The sequence below is a fragment of the Oryctolagus cuniculus genome, chromosome 6, assembly GCF_964237555.1.
Source record: "Oryctolagus cuniculus chromosome 6, mOryCun1.1, whole genome shotgun sequence".
NCBI lineage: Eukaryota > Metazoa > Chordata > Mammalia > Lagomorpha > Leporidae > Oryctolagus > Oryctolagus cuniculus.
Window position 1 is genome coordinate 138,285,853 of NC_091437.1, and position 13,357 is coordinate 138,299,209.

The following is a 13,357-nucleotide window of genomic DNA, read 5'->3' on the forward strand; positions in this document are numbered from 1 at the left end:
CATACTGAGTCTATTAATCTAATTAAAAATGAAAATAAGGGCCAGCACTGTGGCGTAGCTGGTAAAGCTGCCACTTGAAGTGTCAGCATCCCATATGGGCACCAGTTTGAGTCCCGGCTGCTCCTCTTCCAATCCAGCTCTCTACTATGGCCTGGGAAATCAGTAGAAGATGGCCCAAGTTCTTGGATCCCTGCACCCGTGTGGGAGACCTGGAGGAAGCTCTTGGCTCCTGGCTTCAGATCAGTGCAGTTCTAGCCTTTGCGGCCAACTGGGCAGTGAACCAACAGATGAAGGACCTCCCTCTCTTTCTCTATCTGCCTCTCCTACTCTCTCTTTGTAGCTCTGACTTTCAAATAAATAAATAAATCTTTAAAAAATAAAATAAAAAATAAAAATGAAAATAAGCAAAAGAACCTAAATATTAAGGAAATAATGGATATATTTCCAACGACTATATCAATCATTTGACCTAAATAGAATAGGTTAGAATTTATGTTTAATGTGTATCAAAATGATACATCCTGTGTTAACTAAAATAATTAGTACTTATATAATTAAATATAGGCTGAAACACATAAAAAGCTTTTTAAATATTCTGATATGAGATGCTTTGCTGTTCAATGAACATATTTTCTACTACTAACTGTATTTTCTCACTTTCTTACAGCATTTACTTTAGAAAACATAAAATAACTTTTGTACCCAAAATTAATTAGCACATTGATGAAAACTTAAGAAAAAAAAGACTTTACATATGAGCAAACAGATTGTTAACAAAAATGTTTAAATGAAGAGTAGTTTTATTTAAAATCAATTTCTTTCAACTGGAGTTTTTAAACTCATCCACAAAAATTTACAATGTTATATAGATAATACTATTTCTAAATTTGGGCACGATGGAGCCCTTCCTTGATTTTTTTCCCTAAAGAGACCCTGATCTGACATTTTCTACCCCAACTATTGCTCAAAGATGTGGCTGCCTGGTGGGAACCTGCATCTTTCACACATCTCCCACTAGAACTCCTAAACTAGTTTACAGACCGCAATGTTATAAATACAGAAACTGAGAGTAAGACTTTAACATTTCCATAGAAATTTGAAAGAGTATTTCTGTGGTGAATCATGCAGTTTAAAAAAATGTTATGTTTGTATCTGTTTTTATGTCATTTTTTCTAGAAATGCATTTTTCTTTTACATTATACAAGTATTGGTTCAAGAGAGATTTGGAAATAAACTACATCTATTTTACTGTTTGTTGGAGAGGTACTGTTATAGAATACACTAGAATCTGTCTTCCTGGAATTCCCTGCTACTAAGGTAGCGTGCGTTTCTTTTCCAAGACCACATTGTCAGGGATCTAACACAAAACACTCTTGTTCACTTCCCAGGCCCAATGGGCAGCTATTTGCAGAGAAATGTAAAAAGTGTAAGCATTTTTTTTTTTTTGGACAGGCAGAGTTAGACAGTGAGAGACAGACAGAGAGAAAGCACTTCCTTCTGTTGGTTCACCCCAAAATGGCCGCTACGGCCAGTGCTGCACTGATCCGAAGCCAGGAGTAGGGTACTTCCTCCTGGTCTCCCATGAGGGTGCAGGGCCCAAACACTTGGGCCATCCTTCACTGCCCTCCCGGGCCACAGCAGAGAGCTGGACTGGAAGAGGAACAACCGGGACAGAACCTGCACCCCAACTGGGATTAGAACCCAGAGTGCCGGCGCTACAGGTGGAGGATTAGCCTAGTGAGCTGAGGCACTGGCCAAAGTGTAAGCATTTTTAATGTGCAAGTTGAGGTGTCCATATGTGTGGTGAAGAATATTTCAGGCTGAAAAGCAAGGTCGCTTCATTGCAGACTAGGGATGAGACTAGACTTTCTAATATCGCCATATCCCAGCAAGAAAATCACAATACAAGAATTTCTAAACTAAAACTTGGCCTTCTGAGTTATTATAAATGTATATTTGTCAAGGGAGGATGGTGGTGAGGGTTATATTTAACAGTAATTAGCTTGATTTATAACTTTTAATATTTAGACATTTGATATGTGAGTTTCTTTTTGCATTTTTTTCTAGGCTCTTCTAATGTCATGGGTGGGCCTGCCATTTAAAAAGTTAAACTTCCTAAGAATGATGCTTCCGGTTCACTCAAAGTTACACGAGCTTCTTTGGTAGATAAAAATCCAGTAAGTTCTCTTATCAAAGTGTCTTAAAGTTTAAAGCAACTTTTGATCTAATTCAAAGTCTATGAAATCTCTGTTAACTAGTCAGCCAGCTTCTATTTGAAGACATCTAGGAGGTGGGCATGAGCAAGTTCTGTTGTAGTCATTCTTACTCAAAGAAAAGAGTCATATTTTCAAAGAAGTGAATTTTGCTTCTAAGACAGAAAAGCAAATTTGAGAAACATACTCTATGTTTATAAAGAGAGAAACAGAATATATTTAGTAATTATTGAATATTTTCAAAATTAATATAACTCCTCAGAGTGAAAGAAATACAAATGATGAACTACATGTACTACACAAACAAAGGATAATATGACATCAGTAAAGTAAGATTAGGAAAGATGTAATATTGTTTTCTCACATTCTATTAGAAGTAAAATACTGTACTCCAGAATATAAGATAAAGCTACTTTCATTGATAAGTCACTTGAGAAATAAGGGCACTTCCCATTAACATGTTCCTTCTTTTCCTGATCCTAGGTTGTCCAGCTAACTTTACCATCATCTCCTTCAAAATATCAGTTGTAGGCCTGTTATTTTCAGTCATTACCCCACGAGTTTACTCACTTATTACTTGAGTCATTCATTCAAATGTAGAATCTCCAAAATCATGCCTCTCCTGCCCTCACAAATATAAAAGGAAATAGGAGTGTCATCTGTACTTAATGAAAACTTTTACAATGAGAACAAAAAGCACTAATAAAAATTATTAGTTTTTGTGAGGCCAATTAATTCAAAGATGAATACTCTTAAGTTCAGAACTCTCTAACAGTGAGATATGAAGAAACTGGACTGTGGCATATACTTATACAGTTCTTTTGATTAAGGAAGAGTTTTGCTTTCACATAATGAATAACTATATTTAAAATACATATGGATGTTCCTCTAATTATCTAAAAAAGTGTAGGAAAGAACTTTGTCCTATCTTTTTATTTTGAATTTCCCAAACTCAGAACACACACACACACACACATGATACACCCACATGTGTGTGTGCATGTGTGTGTATCTGTATATAAATAATTAAAATAAAGACTGCATCTGCATATACTTGCTCAGGGGTGAGTTTTTTTTTTTTTCCTAGCAGTTAAGACGATGCTTAGGACGCCTGTATCCCATATTGGAGTGCCTAGGTTCAAGTCCCAGTTCCACTCCTAACTCCGGCTTCCTGCAAATCTTCACCCTAGTAGACAGCAGGTGATGGTTCAACTACTTGGGTCTCTGCCTCCCACATGAGAGATCAGAATTGAGTTGAGGTTTATGGCTTTAGCATGGCCCAACCTTGGTTGTTGTGGGCACTTGGAAGTTAATCAGCAGATGGGAGGTTTCTATATATGTATGTATGTCTATTTGTATGCATGTATGTAAATATCTATCCTCTCCACCTATGTTTCTTTTACTCTCAAATAAACAAAATAAATAAATGAATAGATTTGTCTGTATATGTGTGTGTTAGTCTCAGTCTTGTGATAGATTTAATGATTTTGTTCATTTTCTTTCCCAGTTCTCTCATACTCCCACAATAGAATCAATTTAGATCTATTGAATGGGCAGTCAATTCTTTGACCATTAATAGTCAAAGAATGAAGCTTTAGTTCTGAATACATGCTGGATTGTCTAATTGGAACCATGTGATTTGACAATATAGGCAAGTCCATTAGGGTACTAGGTATTCTTTAGAAAATAGTACTTAAAATCCATTCCATGTTCATAACATAATGATTTGCTCTGTAAAAAGAGCATCAACCAGTATTTCAGAATTAATGGTTGACTCTGTAATTTTCCCAATATTTGAATAGAGTAAAATACAAAGTTCAAACACACATCTCTTTTTTTATTTTGACAGTCAGAGTTAGACAGTGAGGGAGAGAGAGACAGAGAGAAAGGTCTTTCTTCCATTGGTTCACCCCCCAAATGGCTGCTATGACCTGGCACTGTGCCAATCCGAAGCCAGGCGCCAGGTGCTTCCTTCTGGTCTCCCATGCAGGTGCAGGGCCCAAGCACTTGGGCCATCCTCCACTGCACTCTCGGGCCACAGCAGAGAGCTGGACTGGAAGAGGAGCAACTGGGACAGAATCCAGCACCCCAACCGGGACTAGAACCTGGGGTGCCAGCGCCGCAGGTGGAGGATTAGCCTCCTGAGCCACGATGCCAGCCTTAAACACACATTTCTTAATTTTATGGATCACTCTGAATCCCTAAAAAAGGTACTGGCTTATTTTTATAATGGTTGGAAATTTAAGATAACATTGATAATATTTTCTGGGACTTATTGGATTATTGTAAAGATATATTGCTTACAATCTGTCAAGCTATAATTTTGTGATATTAATTAACTCAAAGACCTTTTTATAAAAGGCAGTGGCAAAAGGAGTATATAGAATATGATACAGGATGTTAGTTGCACAAGATGACTTGCAATATTTGATCTAATATTGATAGTTACTTCCATTTTGTGTCATATACATGAAAAAGATCTCTTAAGAAATATCCTTCATTAGGCTGACTAGCCAGCCTATCTTTTCCTGTAAACTTTCTTAATCTAACCAAATAATCTTCTGAAGTAAGTAGAAAATGCATTACATGTATTTTTATAATTTCATTTCTGAAGTGTATCTGATTAGATCTATCAAACATTGAAAGAAAGTATGTGAGGATCAATCACCATATATGCTACTATTAATACTATTATAAAGTGTTAGATGAAGGAATAGACACGTTTTTATTTGAAAAATAGCAAACAAATTTAAGGATGACAAAATCCAAATGCTGTGTTTTTGTTAGGTGTCACATATGTAAATGGCTATAGACCCAGGCAGATAAAGCAAAGGATTATAGAATCTCAAGCACAAAATGATACAGAGTTTATTGGTCAGGGAGACTCTATAACCCTTCCTCAATCAGGGGTACGATAGGCAACTGTCCAGTCAATTTTTGCCATTAACTGTCCAGGCCTTACGTTACTAGTTGGTAAAAAAAAAAAAAAAACCACAAATTCAAGTTTTTATATGTGATTTTTCAATTATTAAACACACTACTCAAGGGCTGGCATTGTGGCATAGTGGGTTAAACCGATGCCTGTGATGCTGGCATCTCAGTTCATGTCCTGGGGGCTTTACTTCCAATCCATCTCCCTGGGAAAATCAGCAAAGATGGCTCAAGTACTTGGGCCCCTGTCACCCATGTGGGGAACTTGGATGAAGCTTCTGACTCCTAGCTTCATTCTGGCTAAGATCTGGTCATTGTAGCACTCTGGTGAGTGGACCAGTGGATAGAAAATCTTCCTTTCTCAATGTCTCTCTCTCTCTCTCTCTCTCTCTCTCTCTTTTAAATTAATAAATCTTTAAAAAAGTAAAAAAAAAAAAAAAGAAGAAAACACACTACTTGATAAACAAAAATAAACATTTCTACTGGTTATAGCAGCTCTGTAGCAATTTCTGAGACGATCTTACAGTATAATGAAATCCATCAGATACTAATCCAAAAGGAAATCTAGGAGAAACTATAGGTTATTTCTATAAGACATTAGTCCAATGTGATGATGACAGGCTCAACATGCTGTGAAAAGGCTGACCATTTTTAAGTGAAGAAGTGTTTAAAATGAAGTCACAAAAAGTCCAGATGAGTAACTCAACATATAGAGCTTTGAAAATACTGGTTCTTTATCACTCATACCTTGGGAAGCACAAAATAGAACTGCAGTAGGCCACAGACAAACAATCAAATTGCTAGCCAGTGACATCTACGCTGCAGAGAAAAGACACTGGTTCAATTAATGTCAAAAGTGCTTTAAGAGAAGGGCCCAAGTTGTGGAGCACCAGGTTAAGTCACTGCCTGAAATGATGTATGTCTTACGAGGACAGATTCCAGTCCCAGCTTCCAATCCAGCTTCCAGCTGATTTGCTTGGGAAGGCAGCAGAGCAGAGAGACCTGGACAGAGTTCCAAGTTCCAGGCTTTGGCCTGTCCCAGTCTCAGCTCCAGCACCATAGACAGGCCAGTTGTTGCAGCCATTTGGGAGAGTAAAGAAGTGGATTAAACAGCTCTTCGTCTGTCTGTACCTCTTTCTGCAATTCTGCCTTTCAAATAAATAAACAAATTTTTTTTCTAAAAAATAGAAATGCATGAAGAGAAGTTATGTTTAACCTAGTAGTTCAGGCCAGCACCGTGGCTCACTTGGCTAATCCTCCACCTGTGTAGCCAGCACCCTGGGTTCTAGTCCTGGTTGGGGCACCAGATTCTGCCCCGGTTGCTTCTCTTCCAGTCCAGCTCTCTGCTGTGGCCCAGGAGGGCAGTGGAGGATGCCCCAAGTGCTTGGGCCCTGCAACCGCATGGGAGACCAGGAGGAAGCACCTGGCTTCTGGCTTCGGATTGGCACAATGTGCCGGCCGTGGCGGCCATTTGGGGGTGAACCAACGGAAGGAAGACCTTTCTCTCTGTCTCTCTCTCTCTCACTGTCTAACTCTGCCTGTCAAAAAAATAAAATTAAAAAATAAAAATAACCTAGTAGTTCAGATGATGGTTAAGACATAACAGGTGCCTGGGTTCAACACCTGACTCTGTCTTCTGACACAACCTTCTTGCAAATGTAAGCCCCAGAAGGGAGCAGTGATGGCTCAAGTAATTGACTTGTCTCCCATGGGAGAGTCCTGAGTCCTGGATTCCCTATTTTGGGAATTTGTGAAATGAAGCAACAAATAAGATCTCTCTCTCTCTTGCTCACTCTCTCTCATCTCTTCTTTGTTAATGAAATAAATAAGTACAAATCGTAAAAAAGACACTTTGATAAAAGAACTTACTGGATTTTTATCTACCAAAGAAGCTCGTGTAACTTTGAGTAAACTGGAAGCAATGGCCCAGCTCGGGCCATTGTGGCCATCTGGGGAGTGAACCAGCAGATGGAAGACCTTGTTCTCTGTCTTTATCTCTGTAACTCTGACTTTCAAATAAATAAAATAAATCTTTAAAAAAAATTAAATACAGAAGAAAAGCAAAGTAGTTTACCTTTAGTACATTACATAGTAAGAGAAATACACATGATAAGAGCAATATCTCTAGGAGTTTTTTATGCTAAATTTTTTTTTATTTGACAGATAGAGTTAGACAGTGAGAGAGGGAGAGAGACAGAGAGAAAGGTCTTCTTTCCGTTGGTTCACTCCCCAAGTGGCCGCCATGGCCAGCAATGCGCTGATCCGAAGCCAGGAACCAGGTGCTTCTTCCTGGTCTCCCATGCGGGTGCAGGGGCCCAAGCACTTGGGCCATCCTCCACTGCCCTCCCGGGCCACAGCAGAGAGCTGGACTGGAAGAGGAGAAACCGGGACTAGAACCCAATGCCTATATGGGATCCCGGCTCCGCAGGTGGAGGATTAGCCAAGTGAGCCATGGCGCTGGCCTCTATGCCTAAATAATTTTTTTAAAATTTTATATCATTAGCTATCATACTTTGGTGTACATAAGGGTCATATGGTGAGTCAGCTAAAACAGATTATTGGGTCCAGATTCCAGAGATTCTGTTTCAGTGGCTCAGGTCCAGAAATCTATATTTTGATTACTAGGTAATTGTGATGCATTAGTGATGCAGAAAGATCCTAATTTGAGAAGCATCCTGTTAGAGAAGAGCAAGACCTCACCAGATGCTGAAGTTGCTAGCACCTTGATCATGGACTTCGGATCTTCTAGAGTGGGGAAAAATACATTTCTGTTGTTTGTAAGTTACTAATTTAGTGTATTCTGTTATAGGAGGTCAAAGGAACTAAAAGGGTAGAAGTACTAAGAAATAGATTATATATAGGTTGGTGATAATAACTAAGATTCTTTACTTCTATTCATGTAGTGGGAGGGATAAATGGAAAAAAATAACTTGACAATAAAATCTGACAAACATCTGATAGGCTAAGGAAGAAGTGAAAAATTGAGAACTTACACTTGAAGCACTGTCCTAGGGTCTCCAACTTCACCCCCATCACCAATTGTCAAGGTATCATAGCCAATCTCCAAATCAAATTCTTCAAAATTTATCTGGATAACCTGGCAATAAACAGAAACAGTACATTAAATATTGAGTCATGTAATAAAAACAAAAATAAAGTAATGTCAGAAAACACTCAACATGCACATAAGACTAAATGTATTTACATATATTTGAATTTTACAGTATGGCAGCAAACCATGTATTACTAAAATTCAATCTTTATACCACCACATGGGTTTTACTTGCTGTACTATATCTTCTCTATTAAGTTTTCAATGAAGTGTGTTGGCTTCTGTTTACAGAACTCTTATATAAAGCATCTGAAGCATGATTAATACAAAAATATTTCAAGAAGGCTTTATAAAAGTATGTGTAGTTGGACAGGGGTTTTCTATATATTTACATACATACTTTATAAAGTTAACATGGAAAAAAAGGGTGTGCTTTTTATTTCATTTTTAATGATGTGTTATGTTTTCATGTTAATATAATATTAACAGAACAGAATCAATGCATAGATACAATTAAAATAATGTAATGATATTCTCTTTCTCCCTGCCACTCTTCTCTTCTTCTAATCCTTTTCCTTTCCTCCTCTTTTTAAGCTTTTAACATAACATTTTTAAAAAGATATATTTATATGAAACTCAAAGTTACATAGAGAAGGGGAGAGTTAGAGAGAAACAGAGAGAGCGAGAGAGAGAGATCTTCCATCTGTTGATTAATTCCCTGGATGGCCACAAATAGCTAGGGAGGGGCCTGGCCAAAGCCAGGAACCAGGAGCTTTATCTGGGTCTCTCATGTGGGTGGCAGGGACTCAAATATTTGGTCCATTTTCTGCTACTTTTCCCAGACCATTAGCAGGCAGCTGGATCAGAAAAGGAACAGAGGGGACATGAACTGGTGCCCGACATCACAGACAGTGACTTTACCTGCTAAGCCACAATACCAGCCCCAAGATAACATATTTTTAATTAACATTACAGTTAGGGGCTAAATGCTCAACTAAATAAAGATCTTAACAAGTTAAACAAAACAAAACAGAACGAAAAAGAGACCCTAGTTCAGCAGTAAAATAGGCAAGGGCTATAAACAATAATTCAATGAAAGATGATTTTTTTCCACCAGTTGCTGTAAATTTTAAAATAATCACAGATCATTAAAACTCTAGCAGTATAACATTCATAATCATTGGTTTGACAAAAATACAAAACAAAGTTTGACAAAGCTATATTTATAGCCAACTGATATACTCAGGCATTTCTTTCTTGTTTTTGCTTTTCTTTTTAATTTTAGCTGTATTTCTTTTTCCGTGTCCAGCTTATTTCACACAACATGATGTCCTCAAGTTCCATCCACTTTGATGCAAATGGTAGAATTTCTTCTTTTTTTTTTTTTTGGCCAGGCAAAGTTAGACAGTAAGAGAGAGAGAAACAGAGAGAAAGGTCTTCCTTCCGTTGGTTCACTCCCCAAATGGCCACTACAGCCAGTGCACTGTGCCGATCCAAAGCCAGGAGCCAGGTGCTTCCTCCTGGTCTCCCATACGGGTGCAGGGCCCAAGGACTGGGCCATCCTCCACTGCACTTCCGGGCCACAGCAGAGAGCTGGACTGGAAGAGGGGCAACAGGGACAGAATCCGGAGCCCCGACTGGGACTAGAACCTGGGGTGCCGGCGCCGCAGGCGGAGGATTAGCCTAGTGAACTGTGGTGCTGGCCGGTAACAGCCTTTCTGAGGGTGAGGTGGTATCTCATTGTGGTTTTGGCTTGCATTTCTCTAAAGGCTAGTGATGTTGAGCATTTTTTTCACATATTGTTGGTCATTTATATTTCTTCTGTTGTGAAGTGTCTATCAAAGTCTTCTGCCCATTTCTTTACTAGATTTGTTGTTTTTTATTTTGCTTTTGTTGTGTTTTTTGAGTTTCTAATATATTCTGGATATTGATCCTTTGTCAGATAGGAAGCGTGCACATTTTTTTCACACAGTTGATCATTTCTTTTGCTGTACAGAAGCTTCTATATTTGATATAATACCATTTGTTTAGTTTTGCCTTGTTTCCCTATGCTTTGGAGTTCTTATCCTATAAGCTGTCAAATGAATAAATGTCTTAAGAGTGTTTCCCCTGTATTTCCTTCTAGTAACTGCAGAGTCTCAGGTCTTAAATTTAGGTCTTTGAACTATTTTGAATTGATTTTTGTATGTGGTGAGAGGTATGGATCTAATTTCATTCTTCTACATATTTGCATCCAATTTTACAAGCACCAATTTATTGACGAGATTACCTTACTCCAGTGTATGGTCTGGACACTTCTGTCAAAAATCAGTTGGCTATATGAATGTGGATTCATTTTTGGGCTTTCTATTCTGTTCCACTGATCTATGTGTCAGTTTTTATGTCAGTACCATGTTGTGTTTTTTTTTCTTTTCTTTCTTTTAAGATTTATTTATTTATTTAGAAGGTAGAGTCATAAAGAGACAGAGGCCGAGAGAGAGAGAGAGAATCTTCCATCTGTTTGTTCACTCTCCAAATGGCCAAATCAGTTGGAGCTGAGCTTGTCTGAAGCCAGGAGCCAGGAGCTTCTTCCAGGTCTCCCAGGTAGCTGCAGGGGCCCAAGGACTGGGATTATCTTCTACTGCTTTTCCAGGCCATAGCAGAGAGCTGGATCGTAAGTGGAGCCAGGACTCGAACTGGCACCCATACATGGTGCTAGCACTGCAAGTGTCGGCTTCACCCACTGTGCCACAGCGCTAGCCCCCTATGCTGTTTTAATTACTATTGCTTTGCAGTATGGTTTTTTAAAAAACATTTATTTATTTTATTTAAAAAGCAGAGTTAGAGAGAGAGACAGAGATCTTCCATCAGCTGGTTCACTCCCATCTACTGGTTCACTCCCCAAAAGGCCACAACAGGCAGAGCTGGGCGAGATTGAAGCCCGGAATTCATCTGGGTATCCCACATCGGTAGCAGGGACCCAAACTCTTGAGCCATCTTCCACTGCTTTCCCAGGTGCACCAGCAGGAACCTGGATCTCAACTAGAGTAGCTGGGGTTTTAACAGGTTTCCATATGAGATGCCAGTGCTGCAGGTGGCAACTTAAATTAACAGCCCTAGCCCCTTGCAGTATGCTTTGATGTCAGGTATTGTGATGCCTCCACCTTGGTTTTCTTGTTCAGGATTGCTTTGGCTATTCTGCATTTTTTGTGATTGCACCTGAATTTTAGGATTTTCTTTTCTATTTCTAAAAAGAGTGTCATTGGTATTTTGATATGAATTGTACTGAATCTGTAGATTACTTTAGGTAATACTTCTTTTATTTAATTATTTATTTATTTGACAGGTAGAGTTGTAGACAGTGAGAGAGAGACAGAGAGAAAGGTCCTCCTTCCGTTGGTTCACTCCCCAAATGCCCCTATGTCCAGCGCTGCGCCAATCCAAAGCCAGGAACCAGGTGCTTCTTCTTGGTCTCCCATGCGGGTGCAGGGGCTCAAGCACTTGGGCCATCCTCCTCTGCCTTCCCGGGCCACAGCAGAGAGCTGAACTGGAAGAGGAGCAACCAGGACTAGAACCCGGCACCCATATGGGATGCCGGCGCCGCAGGCGAGGATTAACCAAGTGAACCACGGCACCAGCCCCAACTTTAGGTAGTATTTCAATGATATTGATTTTTCCAAACCACAAGCAAGGAGTATCTTTCCATTTTTGTGTGTGTGTGTGTGTGTGTGTGTCCTTGCTGATTTCTTTTATCAATGTTTTGTAATTTTCATTGTGCAGTTCTTTCATTTCTTTGGTTAAGTTTATTCCTAAATATTTGATTATTTTTGTGGCTATAGTAAATTGGATTTGATTCACTTTCAGTAAGTTCATTGTTAGCATATAAAAAATTACCAGTTTCTTGCATGCTTACTTTGTAACCTGAAATTTCACTTAATGGTTTTGAATTCTAACAGTTTTGTGTGTGTGTGTGGAGTATGTGGGTTTTTACAAATACAACATAATGTAATCTGTAAACAGATAAATTGACTTCCTCTTTTCCAAATTTTATTCCAATTATTTCTTTCTCCTCCCTAATTGTTCATAATACTTCCAGTACTACATTGAATTAAGAGTGGTGAAAGTAGATATCCTTGTCTTTTCCAGATCTAAGGGAAAATGTTTTCAGCTTTTCCCCACTCAGTACAATATTGACTGCTGGTTTGTCATAAATAACAATTGTAATTTTGAAACACATTCCCTCTATACCTAATTTGTAGAGGTTTGTTTATCATGAAGGAGTGTTTAATCTTATCCAATAATTTCTTTTCATCTATTAAGATGACAATATGGCTTTTGTTCTTCATCCTCTTGATGCAATTTATGACATTATTGAATTCTGAATTTGAAACACCCATGAATTCCCACTTTATCGTGATGTGTGATTTTTTTTTATGTGACTTCGGTGTTGGTTTTGCTGATACTTTGTTGAGAATCTTTGCACCTTTGTTCATCAAGGGTATAGGTCTGTAGTTTTATTTTCGTGTTGTATATTTGTTCAGTTTGGGTATCAAAGTGATGTTGGACTCATACAAAGCATTTGGTAGAGTTCCATCTTATTCAATACATTGGAATAGTTTGAAAAGTATTAAATATTTTGTAAAACCCAGTAAAGCCACCAGGTTCGGGAATTTTCCTTGATGGAAAACTTTTAACTACTGTTTTTATCCCATTGCTTGTTAAAGGTCTGTTTAGATTGTCTATATCTTTTTGATTTAATCTTGGTAGATTATATGTACACAGGAACTAGTCCATTTCATTGAGGTTTTCATTGAAATAGTTTTTCATAGTAGTTTCTTATGAGCCTTTGTATTTCAGTGATATTAGTTATAATGTATCCCTTTTGATCTCTAATTTTGAGTTTTATCATATTTTCTTTGTTAGTCTGGCTGAAGTTTTGACTATTCTGTTTATCTTCTCAAAAACGCAGCTTTTTTGTTGATCTTCTTTATTGTTTTTATAATTTCAATTTCATTTATTTCTGTTCTCAGCCTTATTATTTATTGCCTCCTGATGATTTGAGTTTTGTTCTTATTTTTCTAAGTCTTCAAGATGTATCATTAGATCATTTGTTTGAGAGATTCTCCCTTTTTCTTAATGAAGTACTCAATGCTATAAACTTTCCTCTTTATGATCATGGTAT

The 13,357-nt window shown here is 38.1% G+C and overlaps 1 protein-coding gene across 9 annotated transcripts in view; it reads right to left on the reverse strand.

Moving 5' to 3' along the window:
* The window catches only part of CSMD3 (CUB and Sushi multiple domains 3), a 1,302,111-nt gene that overhangs the window by 607,327 nt on the left and 681,427 nt on the right, over positions 1-13,357 (reverse strand). For all 9 annotated transcript variants that reach the window (XM_051844773.2, XM_051844775.2, XM_051844772.2 and 6 more), the window contains one exon: positions 8,138-8,241. In XM_051844773.2, coding sequence (XP_051700733.2) covers positions 8,138-8,241 — 104 coding nt within the window. The remainder of the gene's footprint in view (positions 1-8,137; positions 8,242-13,357) is intronic.